This window comes from Oryza brachyantha, chromosome 2 (genome assembly GCF_000231095.2).
Source record: "Oryza brachyantha chromosome 2, ObraRS2, whole genome shotgun sequence".
Taxonomy (NCBI): domain Eukaryota; kingdom Viridiplantae; phylum Streptophyta; class Magnoliopsida; order Poales; family Poaceae; genus Oryza; species Oryza brachyantha.
The window spans coordinates 11,152,512-11,174,282 of record NC_023164.2 but is presented as its reverse complement, the minus strand read 5'-3'; the positions used below and the strand labels follow the sequence as shown (position 1 = coordinate 11,174,282).

General features: G+C 40.9%; 1 protein-coding gene and 1 pseudogene across 1 annotated transcript; both read left to right on the top strand.

Moving 5' to 3' along the window:
* Positions 1-4,983: 4,983 nt before the first annotated feature.
* On the top strand, positions 4,984-6,009 carry LOC102720859. Its single transcript, XM_040521287.1, has one exon. The coding sequence runs from the start codon at positions 5,063-5,065 to the stop codon at positions 5,747-5,749; it is 687 nt and encodes a 228-aa protein (XP_040377221.1). The 5' UTR covers positions 4,984-5,062; the 3' UTR covers positions 5,750-6,009.
* Positions 6,010-15,139: 9,130 nt separating this feature from the next.
* LOC102721143 lies at positions 15,140-19,395 on the top strand (annotated as a pseudogene).
* Positions 19,396-21,771: the final 2,376 nt, after the last annotated feature.

Here is a 21,771-nt window from a genome sequence, read left to right as displayed (position 1 = left end):
ACTCTTCGCTTGTACCTCAGCAAATGCTTCTTTAATAAAGTAAGTGTTCGAGATTTCTTTATGGTTCTTTAATTATTATAGAGTAGCAACAGATATTATCATATTTACAGGTTCAATGTCTAGTATTATATACTGAGTGCCATATTACTAGAGCTCTTGATAAAGAAGAAAGTTCCTGCACAACGATACAGTAGTAATTAATAGCATAGACGTGGTGTCTAGGTTAGAAATTACCATTTTTTGTTGTGTATTTGTTGATGTCAAAATGTAAATGTTGACGTGTCACACATAAAGCCCTGGGAGTCAATCTTAAACAACTCTAGTGCAGTACCTAAATTCTTAGGAGGTGCGCGGGTGTACCAGTCAGTTTGATCCCGCAACTGACAATATAGACAGTAAAACAAGCCGATTGGCTATCGAGCTGATAGGTAACTAAATATCCAGCCGATCGGATGTTAGTGTAGCAGCATTTAGCCGATAGGATGAACGATCGGCTGTTGAAAGCTTGGATCGGCTTGAAACTTGTTAGAAATAGACTTGAGTTAAATATTAGACCAACGTAATCCGCCAAGTTACTTATTAATCTTAGTCGATCGGACGAGCCCCTATAACCAGATCGAACCAAACATACGTAGATAGGACTTAACCAAGACAGTATGCAGTCGAGCACGATATAATTATAGGAAACATGAAGATCGATAAGGCTAATAAATGAACCAATGAATTACTTGGAATAAACAATGAATGCTTTGCTGTGATCGGCTAAAACCACTTTGCATGTAATTCTCATAAGCCGATGCAATATAAATAACTGCCGATCTAAATAAATCAAGCCGATTGGTATAAAAATAATGCAATAAGGCAATCGGCTACTCTGTTGATGTAAATATAATGAACATGTAGATCGGCAAATATCATCGGTTATAAATGACTGACGAACAACCAAGATCTATAAAATATCTAGCCCAGATTGCTAAGAATAATCATAGAAGATCGGACCTAACCAAGACAGTTCAAGATTATGTCTAGCGATGTCAGGATAGATACTAAACAGATCTAAATTGCTATCAAGCTGGCCGATAATTTATCGGCTGGTACTCCAATAAAACAATGAGCAAAATACGTCAACATGATATAAACTATCTGATAAATGCAATATACTAGATCGGACCGAACCGAGACAGTAGTAGATTGAAGATGTCAAGTAGCAAATATCAAATCAACGAAGATCGCCCAAAGTGGCCGACCAGATCAACTCGAGATATAGAAGTAACACAAGTTGAAACTGATATGGTAACTGGCAATCGCACAACTAGATTAGAAGATCGGACCGAACCAAGACAATTCTAATCTAGCCGATACGATTACCTTGGCCCAGCAAAACGTAGGACTTATCCCTTCGCCAGAGATCAAAGCGATGTAGTCATGCAGCCCCGCGTCAGGTGCCAAGTTCCACCGGAGTTGAAATCTTGGTTAGGAGGGTGGCGATGAGCCGAAGGTAATTGATCTAATTGATGTGTAGATCCTTTACAATGACCGTGGGCATACATATTTATACCCTCGGGTGGATGCTAGTCTATGTCGGACACAACTCTTAATCTGACACGACACGGTTTCTAATAGATAAAAGAAACAAACAACTCCCGATCGTACTCTAACTCATTTAGAGATAGAAAAAAATCTAAACTAACTCTACTTATTAGATAAAATTATGTCGCCATGCCTTGGTCTTCATGATTTCCTGTTGAATTCTAACTCTTCTGGATAAAATTTCTATCGGCAATTGCACCTTTCCTTATCCAAATCCAACATGGAAATTTACCAAATTTTGGTGTTAACACTGTCCCATGGAATGAAGAGGTAGGCTACATGTGATGACAATCCTAAATTTTGTCCCTAGCAACCCTCCATGTCCGGTTACATCATAAAACAATTGGCGGGTCTAAGCAATATATAGAGTTTTACTGTAAATTATAACTAGATAATTAACCCATAGGAATCCTCCATCATTAGCCTTCCTTAAAAGTTAGTGTCCTTGGACAAATACCTAAGATTATACACCCATGTTTCTCTTATTCAATATCCTTGGAATACTATAAGGTGAACTAGTACACTAGTCTGATGGTATAAGGCCAATCTCAATAGAGGTTTCGTAAAGGTGTCATGCAGATTATTTAGATGACACATCAACATAAAAGATAATATTAGCATGAAACTGTGAGAAGACAGAGGGAATTCGTTTTATGGCCCAGAAACGTTTGGGCACCGTTACCAAGTCCTCTGTAACACAGTGAAACTCGCATTGAGGGGCTTGAGGCATTTCATGCAATCAAACTTTCAGCACTGTGAATAGATATTTCATGCATCATTTCATCGAATTAACTATTTTGGAAACTATATAGTGAAACTGGCCTAAAATACCAACAATGGATAAGGTGTGGATGAGTTCAGTTGTTAGCCTTTAGGGCCTTTAGGCTAAGGAAAATCCTAATATGTAATCCTAATCCACATTTTTATTCCCAAAAGGTTAATTTTATTGGACGGAAATAGTGCGTATTTATGTAGCAAAATTCCAAAAGTAAACATGTGCTTGCCTTGGTCTACAGGACAAGTAATAAAACGGAGTTAAGTACATATAACAAAATGCATATCTAATTCACCATTATCTATACTCTTCAGATACCACACAAGAGAAGATTTAGGCATCCCAAATGTATATGGACTATTTAGTCCATATAGATGAGACACGTGTATGTGATCTTTTACTGTTTTTATTTGCATGATGTATAAAAGTAACAATGGACATAAGTTAGAACACACAAATCACATCTAATAGTTTTAGCTCTCCTGCACAAGAGAGAAAAGAGAAAGGAGAGAGATATAATGTATTTTAATCCATATGGACAGTACTTATAGCTACATGTAGCTCCTCATATTTCATTTCGCAATAACGCTTTTATAGTGGTAAATAGACTACATGGACTTATAAGGATCACTTTTTGACTTACATGATAGATGCCCTTAGAATGCATTCATTTAGATGTAACCAGTGGCGGAGCCACCAGTATGGCGAGGTATGGCAGCCGCCATACCTGGCTGCCTGCAAACCCCCTCGCCATACTTAGTGTTGTACGCCGCGCAGAAGATGATTTATAAGTTGTGATTCATATGAAGTACTATTACATGTTGATTTATAAGTTAATGCATTATAGCTTCATTTTATTTTACATATGTGGTTTTTATAAACAAATTAGAACTTAGGCCACGTTTAGTTTCAAAAAATTTTCTCCCAAAACATCATATCAAATCTTTGGACACCTAAATAGAGCATTAAACATAGATAAAACGAAAAACTAATTGCACAGTTATATGAAAAATCATGAGACGAATCTTTTGAGCCTAATTAGTCCATAAATAGTCATAAGTGTTACAGTAACCCACGTGCACTAATGACAGATTAATTATGCTTAAAAGATTCATCTCACGGTTTCCAGGTGAGCCGTGAAATTCGTTTTTTCATTCGAGTCCGAAAACTACTTCCGACATTTGGTCAAACGTCTGATGTGACATCCAAATTATTTTTCCCAACTAAACTGGATGTAACGATATTAAAACTTGTCGGGTTTCCATACACATGCTTGCCAACCTATTAAATAATGTATTTTGTTTTCATGATATTCTTTCCTTTCTTCTCCACTAATTCTCAAACACATCCTTAATTTACTAACTTATATTCTATAGTTTTTCGCAAGTACGTCTTTTGAACTTCAAAATGATATATTTTACAAAATTTCTCTATACGAGAACTGTAATAATAATAAATTAATATGTTTGACTAGAGCTAATATTTACTCGCTCCGTTTCTAAGATCTTTGAATTTTTTCTTGCAAAATTTAATCATTTGTCTTATTCAAAAAATTATGAAAATATTATTTATTTTTCTTGTGACTTACTTTATTATTAAAAGAGCTTTAAGCACGACCTATCAATTTTTTATATTTATACTAAATTTTTAAATAAAACGAATGGTTAAACATTGCAACCAAAAAGTCAAATATTTTACATTATGAAGCAGAGGTAGTAATAAATTATAACCTCCGTCCCAAAATAAACGAATTTCTAGGTTTTAAAATAGAATTTTTGACTCTTTGATTTATTTGAAATTTTTTATGATTAATGTTTTTATTGTTACTACATGATAACTTTACGTGCGACTAATTTTTTTTAATTTTTTAATAAATTTTTTAAATAAGACGGATGATCAAACGCTTAAACTACGAAATCTAAAATTCTTTTTGGACGGAGTAGTAAGCAGTAATGCTGGCATCATTGTGCGTGCTGGAGAAGTGTTCCCAGGACCCAACCGAAGAGAGAACACCATTCGAATTTAGAACCGATCGCATTGACGCACGAACCGACAAAGTTGTGCTTTTATTCTGGTTACCAGGTGCGCTACCACGTCTGAATGACTGGACGAATAGATGGATGGCCCCCGCCACCGGCCCACGCCGTCCGTCCGTCCGCCCCTTCCGCCCGCTGTTTCCCCCTCCCTTTCCACATTTATCCCACCCGGCAAGACGTGCCGTGCTTCTCGTCTCGCATTCAATGGCCCCCACCGCCTCCCACCACCTTACCATTGTCAACGCTGCGGCTGCGCCCCCACGCAGCAGTACCACCAATATATCCGCGCGGCCGCTTACAGCCAAGTTTAATAGTAGACTATAAACCGACTAAATCTTAATATAAAAGAGAAAGAAGAGAAGAGAGAGTATAAGCAGGTTGTAAGCTTATAGTTCACTCAAGCACAAGAATCAAGACACTCTGTAAAATAGACATGTAGGTCCTGCATTAAAGATGAATAAGTAACTATTATATAGATAAGCTATAAAAAAAACTACAAAAAATCTTATAGATAACTTATTAGCTATATTATTAGCCCTCCTCTTATACATCTCTTTCCCATTGTCCCCTTCCGTATGCTAGCTAGACTAGAGAGAGGTGTGCTTGTGTTAGTTCTCTTCCTTTCCTTTCCTCGACATATTCGTCGCCGAGGGCGAGGAAGATGAAGCTGGTGTGGTGCCCGGAGATGGCGTCCAAGGCGTACATCGACGGCGTCAGGGCGCTGGCCGACCACGACATGGCCGCCGCCGGGGCGGACGTGGCGGAGCTCGTGTCGGCCATGGCAGGAGGCTGGAACGCGCGGCTCGTCGTCGAGGCGCCGGACTCTACGGCTCCCGCGGCGGCGGCGGCCACGACCACGGGCCTCGCGCTGGCCGCAGCCACGCGGCGCACGGGCGGGCGCTACGCTCTCGTGCTGCCGGACAGGGACGCCGCCGCGGCCTACGGCGCGGAGGCTGGGGCGGCGTCGGTGACGGCCCAAGTCGTCGTCGGGGAGGCGGATGAGGCGATGGCGGGGCTACACGGCGTGGACCTCCTGGTGGTCGACGCGCGGAGGAGGGACGCGGCGGCGGTGCTCAGGGCGGCCAGGCCGGGGGCCAGGGGCATGGTGGTGGTGCGCCACGGTGGCGGGAGGCAGCGCGCCGCCAAGGACCTGGCGGCGTCCATGGCGGACGGGACGCGGGTCGTGCGGTCCGTCTACCTGCCGGTCGGCAAGGGCGTCGAGGTCCTGCACGTTGGCGTCGGCAAGGGGCCCAGCATGCAGAACCGCCGTGGCAGCGGGAGCACCAGCAGGTGGATCCGCCACGTCGACCACGACACCGGCGAGGAGCACGTCTTCCGGCGGCAGTGATCAACCCTCTTCGCTAGTTTATTGCGCCGTCCAGGTGAATCAGAGTTCCAGGCGAAGGGTAATTACTTAGGTATGGGTGTGTCGTCCAGATTCGTTGAATCCGCTCATCGTTGTACCGTCCGATGGGTGGAAAGTGTGACGAATTACGTACGGTGTAAATAGCCTCCTCCTACCAGCAGGATTGTTCGGCTGAAATTAAGCATGAATCAAACAGGTTTTGACAAACTCCAAAACTACCTTCAAATTCAAATTTTACAATTAAATTTTTGTTTATAAGTATAAGCATAAGTGAAAAGATACGGATTGGATTATATGTCTGCCGATAACCTTATCTTTTCACTTATGCTTAGGGTTATAAGAAAAATTTGAATAGTGAATCTTACATTTGAAGTTGATTTTAGGGTTTTTATTATTTTAAATTAGTACAAACACATATGCAAAAGTTTTATTTATAAATTATTTTTTATTTATAAATATATTGTTTTGCTTTTTCCAAAAAGACAAAAAATATGGCCTCATGAATTTTCATCAATGACTCATATGGGCTGCATTCTTTTACGTAGATAATCCACAAATTATTTTTCGGCTTTGATCAACACAAATATCCCCAGCCTATTTTGAGTACGAAATTGTTTGACGTTGTCTCAAGCTTTTAATACTTTGAAATGTATTATAGTATTAGTATTATTAGTAATAACGTGAACTTTGATGCGCGGCAAAATGTCAAGACGTTTGCACCACCCATATTGATCAGGGTTCGTGTAACCGGGTTCTTCGCCAGGACATGGCTTCGGCATGTCGCGGTTTCATCATACGAAACTGATTTGTAATGACGTTTGGTGAAAAAAAATGACGAAAAACCTAAATTTATGAATGAATAAAAATCTTGTACCTAAAAATGGTTGGGTAAATAAAAAACAGCATTGTTCATAACACATGTATTTGATACATGAGGCACATATTAAAATGTTCGTAACATTTAGTTGACTATGTAGTTGATACTTGATACACATGAGGCATATTTTTATATTGCATTAGCTATTTATGATGTAGATAGTAATATTTGGTTCTAGGCTTTTTATTCAATTCCAGTATCCAATATAACGTAAATTATATATGTAGTCACATGTTTGTGAACATGTAATAGTTTTACACGTAATATTTGGTTGTAGGTACACTTGCGATGCCAAAATTTATTAAGGATTTAGAAAAGATCATGCCAAAATTTAGTTTCTTCCCTATAATATGTCATAAATGTCACAAATATAACTACATACTATTTTTCCTATGTTTCTTATATTTTTACATATTTTTAAAATTAATTTGCATCCAACAGTCAGATTGCATTAACCGTGGTTTTCGGTTGAAACCGTACAGTTTTGACCCAAAACTGCACGGTAACCGTAGATTTTGAATTTAATTTTTTTAGATTCAAATTTGTCGTGGTTTTTGCGATGCCCATGGTTACCCTACAGTAACTGGGGCTCCGCCATGCTGCAACACGGATGAGAAGGACGGTTTCGGCAACCCTGATATTGATCAAAATTTCCTTGCGCACCTTGTAACCTTTCATTCCTGAATGCAAGTCCGTAATTTCTGCTTTATGGAGTTGTTGACGATCAACGTGTCACACACAAAGCTTAGGAATCACTTCTCAGAATGTTTTTGTGCAGGACCTAAATTCTCCTAAAACCGGGTGTGCCAGTCAGTTTTATCCTGTAACTGGCAAGATATAAACATGGAAAGCAGTTTACCTAAACCGGTATCGGTCGGATAGCTGATACTGCTTTAGGACCCTAGCCGGTGCGCTAAAGAATTGACTTTATAGGAATTTCAGGATAATATGTAAAAATAAACCCTATCGGCTGAATGTGAGTAGCATAATCACCAAATAGCTCAATCAACAATCTTGTCTCAAAAGATCGGACTTAACCAAGGCGGTTTTGAGATTAATGAGCTGATCGGACCGATGTAGCACTTATTGCACATGCAGTTAGCAACCGATAGGAGACTAAACGTGTAATTCGAAGTAAAACTGGATCGTTGTGCTAATTACCAACCGCATAAATGGTCACGCTAGACCTAGAAGATTGGACCAAAACAAGACAGTTCAGATCTAAACATAACCATGCATGAGATCGGTATAGCATTGCGATGTATGAGTAATTAAAACCAAGCCAGCGGAACCCACCAACTCATCTATTAAGCTTAGTAGATTAGACAAGCTTCTATAGGAAGATCGAACCAAACTTACGTAGATCAGACCAAATCGAGACAGTATGTAGTCAAGCTCGATATAACTATAAAAACCATGCAGACCTATAAGATTAATAAATAAACCGATGAATTACTTAGGATAATGTTAGATATAACTCCAGCGATAAACCCTCACAAGTACTCGATGCAATTCTGACAGTATAAACCCATCCAATTAGATTGATCGGACTAAACTGAGACAGAATCAAGTTGAATAGGCTCATATCGACAGATCGAATAAAGAATTCGCGAGGACTTGATTGAGAACCTATCACTAGTTCAAACCAAGAACAGAAGAAAGCAACAAGCCTCAGATAAGCCATCGACCAGCTAGGCAGGAGATCGAGATCGAACTAAATCTAGACCAGTCCTATTCTAGCCGATCGACGGGTTGATGAACACGAACTACATTGAGAAGCTGACGAACCTCGCACCGGGAGCTCGCTCTGTCGAATTGCGCCGAATATATATTTTTTGAACTGATTGTTGTGTTTTCAAGGCTGCGGGATACTCTATTTATATCCTATAAATTAACTAACCTAACCGGATACAGATCCGTATTAGCAACTAACATATTACACATGGACTCTAACTAGATATAAAATCCTAAACAGACACTAAGATTCAGATAAACCTAAATTATATGGACTGTGATTAGTTCTGAATCTATCTCTAACCATCTAGGACATATCGGACTCCAGTACTTATCCGATTCAGACTCTTATTGGTTGAACCCATATTGACTTCAATTTATTATTCTAGCCAATTTAACGGCTATTTGCCAAAATCCAACGTTAACACATGCCCCCCAAATTTTGGAATAATTCATTGTTCCCAAATTTCCTCTGTTGCAGACGATTTTTTCTCGGCTTGTTTTCTGTTTTAACCGCACAACCTAACGGCCCTCGTGTTACTTCGCACTATGCTAGTGGACACCTCTTCCCGTTGGCAACTTAGCCATTCTCGCTCTCATTCCTTCTCCAAGCTCATTGCAACCCCTTGCACACACTCCTCGCCTTCATCGCGCCCAACTCTCGTGGTTTGGGATTGCCGTCATCGCTGGAGTCCGGTTATGCTTCGCGCAAAGGGTTCCGCCGCTCAAGACTCCAATGCTCATCCCCGCAACTTCGCCGTCACATCAAGCTTCCAGTAACACCAATGGCATTGCCCTCTTCATCGACCAATACCCCCTACGAGGTCCCATGGGTAAAACTTCTTCCTTTGCCCTATTCTCTTTTCCAGCATTGCGCACCTCTGTCTTTTCCGACTAGGATTTACTGTACCGTCTTCAGTTTTCATATTTTCCTTTGATAGACTTCTAGGGCCCATTAACACGTGACCACTCTCTAGGACATCAACATTTTCCTTACACAACCAACACAAGTCTTTTCTGCGCACTTTGTTCTTACTCATGCGCACCGTCTTCAGTTTTCATATTTTCCTTTGATAGACTTCTAGGGCCCATTAACACGTGACCACTCTCTAGGACATCAACATTTTCCTTACACAACCAACACAAGTCTTTTCTGCGCACTTTGTTCTTACTCATGCACCGTCTTTAGTTTTCATATTTTCCTTTGATAGACTTCTAGGGCCCATTAACACGTGACCACTCTCTAGGACATCAACATTTTCCTTACACAACCAATACAAGTCTTTTCTGCGCACTTTGTTCTTACTCATGCGCACCGTCTTCAGTTTTCATATTTTCCTTTGATAGACTTCTAGGGCCCATTAACACGTGACCACTCTCTAGGACATCAACATTTTCCTTACACAACCAACACAAGTCTTTTCTGCGCACTTTGTTCTTACTCATGCGCACCCAACAATAACTTTCTGATTGGTCACCCATCCCAAGATTGCTCCAGGCCAAGCACGCTTAACCTCGGGGTTCTCTTGAGATAAGCTTCCGAAAAAGAAGTTGCAACTTGTTGGTATGTGTATTCTATCAAATCCTATTAAGTCTTGGGCTGGGATATTACATACATCCACCCTCAAAGGACTCGACGTCCCTGTCGGTCCAACATACCCACACTTGGGCAAACAACCAGGAACGTTCCCCTCTTGGCCAAAGGTCAAAGCAGTCGAAAACTGGAATTAAAACATATCACTTAGTCCCCTTTCAAAAGCTACCACAGTAAAACCATAACTCCTCTGCCCTTGCTTTCCTGCAATATAGATCATCATGACCTCCTCTACTCACAGTATTTTTGTCAAAAATTTCACCTCAGTAACCCACTCGAAATGTCTAGTCAAAGAGTCAACGTGAGTATGTAATTTAAATTTGAGAAAACTCAACTTGACCTTCTCTCACCCTATCCTATTTCACTTCCACTAGGTCCAGCCTTCCATGACGCTGCCATCCAGCTAGTAGGTGAGCCCAGGTCACCACCCACCCTTCCCACCTTCTCTTGCTCTCCCCCTATCCTTGTAGGCATTTTGTCAAACATGTAGCGTGCGTCTTCTTTTGGAGTGGAGAACAACACCACCCAACTTCCCACCACGCCAAGCAGAGCCTTCTCCACGAAGCCTAGGCATTAGCAGTCACTGCAGGTGGGCCTAGACACCGTATCTTTGTACCCATCGTCCACCTCGCGTCATTCTCCCCAATCATCACACGAGTACGACTCCATTGAGAGTAGATGAAGTCGTTCTGACGAAATCTCCGTGCCCTGACCAAATCTCTACGCCCCAACCAAATCTCCTCCTCCTTGCTCTTACTAGACACGAAGCAAAGCTCCTGACACGCCCACCCGTCCCATTCCATTGCCACACTACTCAAGAACGGAGAAAGAGTCAAAGGACATAGACTGAGATCATGGGCACCGCGTCCAAACTATTGAAAATATGGTCACATTTCGGCATATTTTAATCCAAAATAATAGAATAATATGCATGACATTCATAGGGAATAATCTAGAATATAAGAACATAACATCTAGCATTATGCTTAATTTGTAATAAGCATAACCATCCATGGCAGAAACAGAAACATGTAGCAATGAACCCATTGCTAATAGGCATTCTAAAACAGTAAACAGAGGGAGAAGGAATGTGATATACCCTGAGAAAGGCCCTCCGCTAGTATTTGAGGCAGTACTACCTCCGTTGAAGTTATTTCCATTGTCGCCGCTGTTGTTCCCATTGCCACCGCCGGAGCCACTGCCGTCACCGTGCGCACCTCCACTACTTCTGTCACTTGACATCGTGGGATGATGCGAGCAGTTGTGTGGATGCACTACCCTAAAATCTTAGCACCCGCCTCCCCGTGCAGGTACTCTGGCGAGAGGGGTTTCGGAGGCCTGCTCGTCCCGAACACTTGTGCGTGCAAGCGATTTGAACCGGGCAGACAGAGAGGAAGCGCAAGAACACGAAGAACCATAGGAGCAAAAGATTGGAGATGGATTTCCGCTGCCTCGGAAGGAAGAACCATCCCGCACCCCCGGATTCCGTTACGTAATTGCTGCGCAATCATATCACGCAATCACCGTTGCGGGAATTTCGGGAGGCAATCACGGAGATTTGAATTTGTTTCGTTAAACTCCCAGTCGTTGCAAAAAGGACGGGGCAGGCGGGCGCAACGGCCGAGCCGACGCCAACGCCGGATGAGCCGAGCCGCACCACGTCCCCGCCCGGACCGGCCGGCAGGCCGACGCGCGTGTGCGTGTGTGGCAGTATTCCTACCATTTCAACCAGTCAACAAAGAGTCTCTTCTATCTCTCTATTTAAGTTGAGATTCTTCACTTTAATTCTCCCAGGTGGTATTATTGTCTCTACCATTCATTGTGGGCTAGTGGAATTTTAATTAAACTTAATTGGGCCTAGCCCATTTAATTAACACAAACTCCACCTTTAAGCCTACCCTTGCGCCAACCGTCTCTCGTAGATCATGTTTTCATGTTTCAAGTGAACCCAGGCAAGGAAGTCCATTGGGACAGTCGAAACGCGAGCGCCCATGTCGATGCCAGCAAGCCCACACCACCATTAATTTCCCTCTGGTGAGCCTCGCGAGAAACTGTTCACGTCTTCTTTCTTATCATCCCTCACGAAACACCACCGGGCAGCACCGCCTCTCCGACGTCCTTCGCGTCGGCCATAACACCGACGTCGATGCCCTCACCATCGATGGAGCTTTTACGCTTTGGCCGGCCACATCGTAAGCTCCTTGGAACCTCTAGGAACCCATTTCATGCATCATACTGGCAGAATCAATCAAATATAGAGCGACATGCAGCGCCGCCGAACTGACGGCAGCCGCTCACCACCGTCGCCGATGCAGCACAGGCCTCCATCGTCGTCGGCATGACCACCTATGGATTCGCCTTGACCTCCTCTATATTTTCTCTGTTGAGCTCGACCCCATCCGAGCTTCGGTTCGTCGCCGGCGAGCCCTACATCAAGGCAGCCATGGCTGCTCCTTGTGTGAGCTTGACCGGGGACCTCTTGTGAAGAATTTGAGTAAAGCTAGGAACCATTTTGTAAAACAACCAAGACTCAAAGCGCTGTAGCTTGGACTATTCTGTGATATCTAGGAAGTCCGAGGGCTCTTAATGAAAACTGTATTCAGCATGTGCTGAAATCGTGCTAATTTAGAAAATGCCTAGAATATTCATTTTAACTCTGTTTTGAGTGAACAAAATTTCTGTGTAACCCTCATAAAATTTCCTTTAAAATGGTTAAAAAAATATTGAGCAAATATCATGCAGATGTACAACTAAATTCGAATTTTCAAAACAGTGAGTAGTAGTCTTTGCAATTTCAGGATTTTAAACTTTGAAAGTTTATATCTAAGGCATATGGACTCGGATTCAAATGATTCTTTCACCTAAATTCATATAAAATCATCCCCTATCTACTGTAAAATAATCATGCATATTTGAGAACACTTAATATTTGGTGTTTATTTGGTGTTCATCCGAACTTCGTTTAAATTTGAATAGACAACGAAGTTGCAGCTGTAGAGGAGCGCGTGCAGGAACCTGAGACTTGTGAGGAGTTCACTAAGCAAGGCAAGTCCTATTCAATTCCTCCTTCAAACATGTTGAATCCTATATTTTTGCAAATGCTATATTGTTAGAAACTCCTACTTGCTGCACTTATTATCCTTGATTATTGATTACCTTACTGTTGATACATCTAGGAATGGCTGTGGTACTGTCCAAGTTCCAATTTGGGTATATTGGTGCTACTAATATAGCTATTGCTTAGCCAAGCTTAGAGTTTCATATGTTACAAATGATGGATCATTCACTCTTCAAAAATTAGGCTATTTGAAAATATTGTACAGAGGTGGTGCCTCTGTTATTTGTGAAACCAAAAACTGAAAAGTTATAATTTTAGACTTGGGCAGGAAGTGGTGTGCATATGGTGGTAGTTGCATACCAATAGGGGGTGTGTTCGCCCGAGTCAATTAAGGACAGAGCTATGTGTCACTAGCTAAGATTTACAGTGCAATCACATGTGTTATTTATGAGGTAACCTTAGTTATGAAGTTGCTTAACGTCTAACCTTGTATTGGAAGGCCGAAGTAGTATGGACTAGTTGGAATTATGGTTTATAGGAGCTACCTACTGCGGTTTGTGCCTACGCATCTGGTGGAAAATTGGTGATGACTTTACCCGGTGTGGGCTGAAAGTAAAGTGGTTACTTGCTATCATGGAGGGCTCAACGATAATATTAATATGATGCCCATGTTACTACTGCTATTGTTTACTTATTTCTTTACAAATTTCGTTGCAATCTATTACTACTTGCTATTGTGAATCAAAATTTGGTTTATGCTGAAATTTAGTCCACAAACATAGCCTCATTTGACCTCAGCTTGCAATAGACATAGGCTTCCCGAGGTTTGAGTAGGACTTGCCAATACGTTTATATTGACCCACCTCTTGTTGTCGTTTTTAGACGTTGATGGAGAAAATGAGATGCCTAATGATGAGTACTTTGCACTGGGTATCAGAGGTTTTGAGGATGGTTCTTTCTAGGTTGATTCCTAGTCGGTTGCATCTGGTGGTTTGGTAGATGGGCATACCGAAGAACTTATATATTTTGCTACTCTTATTCCGCTGCGTTTAAACTCTTTTATTTGGCTGGTCGGCCCTATCTATATTGTATGACTTGTGCACTCGCTAAGCTATGTGAACCATGTTATCTATTTGTATGTTTATCTATTTGTATGTGTATTATGTATGGATGTGATGATAAGGTTGTGAATGCGTGTACTAGCCACTGATCATGGGACTAGTATGGTATACCCTCCGGGTATTCGGGAATTCCATCCCTGGGTGCCGACACGCCGGTCGGTCGCCGCTTCCGCTGGCCAGTCGCGGTCATCGCCATCACCTCTGCCAGTCGGTCGTGACTTCGCACGGAGAGATCCGGAGAGGGCCGGGTCACCGCTTCTGGGTTGGTAGTAGCAGCGATGACCTAGATGGGGAGGACCGGTCCCCCGCAGCCATCAGCGCGCCGGTCGCCCGCTGCCATCGACTGCCATCGCCGCGCCATCCACCTGCCGCCGTCAACTCCAGCCAGTGCCGTGTCGGCCACTGTGCTCAGCCACTGTCCATATCCAGCACTGAGTAATAAAGGCATTTTGGTCAATACGAAAATACATTAGTCTGTATGTGCGCCCAAATGCTCTTAAGGTGTATAAAATGATATGTTTCTAAGAGATGAAAAATTGTAATGACATATTTACAATTAGGTGAAATTAGGTAAATTGTAATGGTATTTTTCGAAACTAACATATTTGAAAATGTATGGATCTAATTAACCCTTAATGAAATGCCGAGCTTCAGTCTTTATCAAAAAAAAAACTTCTAACCTAGTATATCAGTACAATTTAATTCCGAAGGTTCAAAATTATGAATATCGTTTCAGTCTCTTCCGTTTGGGATAGAAATTATATGAAAATACAAAAGGAGAGTTCTGTTGGTGACAGTTTTCATCCGTGTAGTAAGCAGGTAGGAGTAATGGGGAAGTTGGAAGGCGGAGGGGCGCCTCGAGTTCCCCGACGCGTCTGTCGTTTCCACTTCCCAACACTCACTCGTACTCCACTATATAGTGCTACCAGTAGTGGCTAGACAGCTCCATCCCAGTTGTTCGTTTCAGCTCCCGGCCAGTTCTTCCCTCATGTCATTCTGGGGTACTATCCTTACCCTACCACTAGATCCATTTCCATTATGCACATACACTTGTTAATTCTATATCCAATGTTGCATTGCATTGCAGGGGCGGAGATCCGGGCGGGAGAACCCTACGTCATACCACCCTCCGCTGGCCGCCACCTTCGCCTTACCCAGGTACTAGCTTCCTTCCTATTTTCTTTTCTTTTCGACTTTTGCATACATTCCAGTAATATTTCAGTTTTCTGGGTTTCCTTTTCGATCGTGTCCTGTGTCTGTTCTTGAGGAATTTTTTTAACATGCTTACCTGTCTCTATTGTCAACAAAACTTTATTTTCATGTCACATATGTGCGGGCTTTGTAACTTTGTTGTTCAAGATCGTGTGTTTTTTGGCTTTTCCCCTTCATATGCTCCAGATTTCACTATTGTCCAAACACCATATCTTTCGGTTTCAAAAGGAAAAAAAATATAGGGTTCATGTTCGTAAATACGTATATGTGGATTACTGCTTGTATACCAACTTATATTGTAATGTGTACCCTTGCAGTTTTGTGCGTTCGCACTCATTCAAAAGAAACAAAAACTTGGATTTTTCTTTTATTCTTCTTCTCTAATCATACATATGCACCCTTGCAGTTCTGTGCGTTTGCACTCATTCATTTCTATCGTTAGATATGCCATTGTAATAGTATATTTTCAACTATATGGATTTCCATGGTTTGGAAATTGGAAGAGTAATACTGACATGTTTATTCTACAACATACATAATTGATATAAACATTCTATGTGATCCAGGTTTAAGAGGAAGAGAAACACCTTTGATCTTTTCCATAAAAGTGGTTAAAATGTATTTGTACTTCCCTATTCCGTTTTGTCCTATGATTTGGTTGTTATTCTTGTTAATTTCAGTTTACTGTGACAAATTTGTGTTTCCATTGTAGTTTAGAACTGGTGCATGGACTAAAGAATCCATATAGTGGCGCAATAACGACGTGTGAAACCGTAAATGCCATGTAATCATCCCTGTCTCAGTTCAGGATGGTCTTTTTGTTTTGGAATATTCAACCAACTGGAAACTTGGAAACGAAAAAAAAAACACTTTGGGCTTAGTCTGGTGGTTTTATTTTTGTTTTTGTTTGGTAACCTCGTTGATAAAATCTTAAAGTTTCAACTGTGCAGTCTTCACTTGCTACAATCAGTAAGCGAAGTGCAATGGTTGATGATCATGCTGTGGGCTAAATTAGACCACTGGTGCTACTTGTACGTTTTTATCTCTGAGACAAAGCATTAACTGTAGCGTATGGAAACATAAACAGATGAGACATTTATGCTTGTCATCCAGTAGTCCCACGTTTATAATTCAACTTAAAAAAAAATTATATTCTAGTGATTTAGCTTGCTGGTGGCAAATTGCCAGATTGCTTGCATTACTCATCGAACCATTTACATAAATTAATGGCTATTCATGTTTTCACTCCTCATTGTTATCAATCCAGTCAAGCATTATGCGGCCTTAGCAAACCATAACTTGTACTACTTTGCTGTACAGACAGAATTATACATGTTTCTGTTTATGCACTAAACCCCAACAAATTAATATTCAGGTTTCCTGGTTTATTATTTTCAGGCTACGGTAGGCAACTTTCACCATTCTGGTTGGGTACTTGTTGAATGCAAGATTGGTGACCAGGAGCTCGTAAAGATTGGCGCTGTAAATCCTGAAACTGCTCCAGTTTGCCACCTAGAGCTGGAATTTGAGGACAAGGATGTGGTCTTATCAGTCCTTGGGCAGAACTCAGTACACCTATCAGGATACTACATCTGTTCTGACAAGGGTGACCATGGTGAAGATAGCAAGCAAGCCACCAAAGAAATGTAATGTATCTTCTGAATCCAATCTTCAAGTTCCTTGGTCAACGCAGAATATAAAATGCAGTGGAATTTACTTTTTGTTTGAAATTGTATAGCTCTTTTATTAAACGTGCAAGCCGTATTATACGTAAGGATTCATTGGGGATAGACACCCCTCGAAGGATAGACAGGTGCTGTGGACTTGGTGTGATGAGAGGAGACTAGGTTGGGAAGGGAAACTTGAGAGAACTTAACTAATTCTGATTCATTGCTTAATGAAAATTGATATGGTCCTATCCTTATATAGATGGCATGACTTAACCTTATCTTTGACTCTAACCGATGCTAACAAAATTGATGCTGCAGTACCTTCGTGGTACTGTTCATCTGCCTGAAATTGGGCTGCTCCTGGGCTACCACCTCTAGACCCAATGCTCATAACAGGCAGGGCGCCCAGTGGGTCTTGTGAAAATGTCCTATATGGGTGTTCACAGTTCAGCTTGTTTGCATCCCTAATCATTTTAGGGGGGTTTATTGGAGGGTATGTAGGAAGTTAGCTGGCCAAAACAATTCTATTGATTAGGTGAATGATAAAATGAATTCTAAAATCACGCAAAAATATATTGTAATAGTCTGGAAGATTTGACTGGCATTTGCCTAATTTTAGATTGGTGCTCTTTTATAATGTCGTTTTCTTCAATAGGGAATTCAAATCCAATGCAATAGATGGAGAAACATCTCTTGGCCTTGAGCATACTCTGGGAGGCAATGTGCTTCAAACTGGTAGTTAGGAGCAAAATGCTCCACGCACTGATGAGGATAAGGATGCTACACAAAATATCATCCAACAAACTGTACCACCTATCCTGTAATGAACGATATTTGTTGCGTCTCTTGTCAATATATTCTCTTGGTTCGTAACTATCTGTTATGACATAGTTTGTTTATATCCTTGTAGGATCTTGGACGACAATGCTGATGCTGAAAACAGTGATGGAAAACAATCTGATGAAGCTAAACTGTCTGAAAATGTGCACGTAGAACTGCGTCCTGAGCACACTAACATACTTGATAATGGTATGACAATGGAAGATCTGACCAAGGGAAATGCTGGTGCCAAAACTGCAATTAATGGCAAAAAGGTAATATTGAACATTATTCTACATTTTTGCCAGACTCTGATTAGGATAGACAGATACTAAACTGTATTAGTCAGGAATTCACTAGTTCTAAAAGTATCTCTTTCTTTATATGTGATGAAGATTCATCAACCAAAAAAGGAAAGAAATGTAGTATGTTTAACCAATTCAACAATGCTTCTTCAGGTTTATGTGAAGTATGTTTGTCAATTGAGCAATGGTGATCCTGTTGATCCTACCGGTCAAAGTTCCACTTGCAAGTTCATACTTGGTACTCGATTTGCAAAAGCTCTCAGCCCCATCGTTTAGTTGCTTCTTATGCTTATAAACCAAAATTTGAATTTTTAACCTTAAATTTGAGGTAAATTTTGGGGTTTTTCATCATATTTTATATTTCATTTGTAAATATGTTGTTTGGCTCTTTCAAGACAAATCAATCCCTCTGTTTTCTGCTCTGTTGTTGATTTGCTCAATACCCACGGAAGAAACTTTCTTGTTGGTTGCAGGTGCTGGGGAAGTCATCAGTGGATGGGATCTTGGTATTAAAGGTTACATTCTTGACAATACAACTAGAAATCTTTTATATGGGAATATAGTAGTCTGAAATCTTATCCATTTTGAATGATTATTATTGGAGTTAAGGTCTATTCTACCCTTTGTAGGCATGCATGTAGGTGGAAAAAGGAGACTCCACATTCCCCCCATCTAGGTTATGCATTTGATATTTTCCCCCCTTCCCATTGCTATTATTTAATTCATAATTTGTGAACAGTTCTATTGATTATGACAACATTGACTAAAATTCATTAGAACAATGCATCATGGTTATATATATATATATATATATATATATATATATATATATAATGGATCCACAAGAGTCAATACACTACCCTGTATTTTCGTTTAGTATTCTTTAGCCAAAATGGTGATTCGTGAATCACAACAGTTATTTTGATTTACAGTCTACCTATCAGTGTCTAAAATGGGCTTTGAAGGTGCTGTTTACTTTTGTTTGTACATTTTCTGATTTCATGAATCATGACCGCATTAATTGGTTTGTAAATATTTGGGCGGAAATGAAAGATAGCACAATGTTTTTCTTGGCCGTACTTGTCTTCAGGTATGGGGATGTTGGAACAGAAAACATACCACCAAACTCGTGGCTCATCTATGACATCGAACTGCTGAAAGTCAAGGGACGCAAAACCGCACCGAAAGAAAAGAGGGCCAGAAGAGTGGCGCCACAAGCTTCTACAACTGCAAGCTAGATGAATCCACAGGATGCAATCTTTTGTTCTGGCTTAATGTCATGTCAGCTTCTGCAAATACCTTCTCCAGTAGTCGTCGACCAGTACTCTTAATTACCTGCAGGCTGTTAATGGATGGTAAACTTATAGTAGCAACCATCCTTCATTATCTTTTGTGCTATTTTGAAGGAAAATGACGACACCATGCTATGTTAATCGGTTATGGCCATTGAAGTATCTAATGGTCTCTCTAGGACAGCAAGTGGTTTTTGCTTGGATGTTTTGCCCTGTCGAGGATTGGCAAAGTTTCATTCCCATCAATATTTGGTATTTTTGGGATGCATTGCCAAGTTTTTATTTCGTTTGCCTGGGCTGTTGTGGTACATGTTTTGGCTGTTTGGTTATAAGTTCTCTAGATGGGCAAGGTATATTTTATTTGGTTAGAACAAGAGTTTGACGTGAGACGAAAGTATAATAATAAAATATATTTCCAAATACAAATATAATAATATTAATTATATTCTAATAAAAGAATCTTTGTTAAAACTCTTGAGAGGGAGCATGTTTTGAGTGCACCAGTGATATGCACTAGCTAATAAATGTGACAATTTTATATATACTTCCAATGCTATTCTAAGAAAAAAAAAATATGACCCTTTACAAGAGACCATTTTTTTCCTGCAATTTATGTATAATAAATATTGAGAGTCAAATTGGTAACAAGTGCCAAGAAGAGGTCAAAGAAATGAAATTAGGAATATATTCCTGTGCTTGATTAGGTGGAAGAACGACACCGGTCAGGGAAGGAGGTGCTTGAGTAGGGGGACATTGCAGGGATGATGGTTTGTCTTTTTTTTAATGGAAAAACACAAATGAGATATTTACCAATAGAAAATAATTTGTCAATAAAAAATCATGTACATGTTATTAGCGATCTAAAAGCCAAGTCTTAAAAATAAATTACGATGAAAAAAAATCCTAAAATCTAATTTAAATTTTAGCCTATAAGCATAAGTGAAAGCGAAAAATGGGGCTGCCAGGTCAGATGCTTATATCTGGGTGTCGCTTTCTGGTAATCAAAGTAAAATTCAATATACATTGCATTGCATTTGAATTATTCATGCATTTAGTGACCTAACCATATTGGAAAAAACGATAGAAAAACCAATCCTTGTTGACCAACTTTCATAAAACTTCCTGGAAAAATACCCAACCAGGTTTCATAATTTCTTTCAACAAGTTTAACTAGCCCATCACCCGAAGTCATCTGTTTAATTTGTAAATAATGTTACTGTAAAGAGGACAAAGTTTTCTCCTTTTTTTTCTGTCTGGCTAGCCCATGGCGCCTATATGACATATTGACAACAGGAACTAGGATAAATAGGGATGAAAGCGGGTCATAATATTTTCGGATTCCTGACTAATTTTTGGCAACGGAGATTATGAAGTAATAATATGTGAGATATGTACATTAATTTATAACAATTTATAAACTATAACATTTATTTAGTATCGAGACAATCAACACAATAATCTATGAACTTAGTTGTAATGATAAAAAGTGGTATGATTAGTTGCTAATATTCAAAATTTTTGATCAACTGTTCTAAGAAAATTGGAAGGTCGATTTCAGGGTTTCTATAGTACGATAAATTTCCGTTACTGCATTCGCTTTGATTCATATTCGTCCCCTTTTTATTCAATAATATTTGATTCCATTTTAAGAGTAAAGTTGTCACACCGGAGTTTTGTCCCAAGCCTAAATTCGTAAAAGAAATCCGTAAATAATAATTCGCTTAATTAACTCAGGAAAAATCCCTCTAGAAAAATTTAATTTAATTAAATCGAGGTTGCCAAATCGATTAACTAGATTTAAACTCAAATTGAAGAAGTATAAAATTTGGCCAAACAAATTAATTTAAAATTCGGCAAAAGTGGGGTTTCCCTTTTTTCCTTCTTTTTCCTTTCTTTTTCCATTCCTCCTCAAATTAGGCCGAAGCCCAATTTTCCTCCTCTCTCTTTTGCTTTTTCCTTTTTCTTTTTCCCCTCTTCCTTCCCGGGCCGGCCCAGCCGAGCCGGCCCATCCCTCCGCCCCTCCAGGCCGGCCCAGCCGAGCCGGTAGCTCTCCCGTGCGCGCCTCCTCCCTCCCTGCTGGGCTGCCGCCTCGGCCAAGCTCGCCTGCTCGCCCGCGCGGCGCTCCCGCCTGCGGAGTCCATCCTCCCTCCTTCCTCGTGCCACTGACAGGCGGGGCCCGCTTGTCAGCGACCACACCCCGCTGCACCGGCCGCGCCCGAGTCCGCCTTCGCCCTGCCTTCGCCGCGCCGCCGCAACCGCCGCCGCCGAGTCCGCCTCGTCGCCGACTCGGTCTCCAACTACCTCGCCGCCCTAACCGCGCCA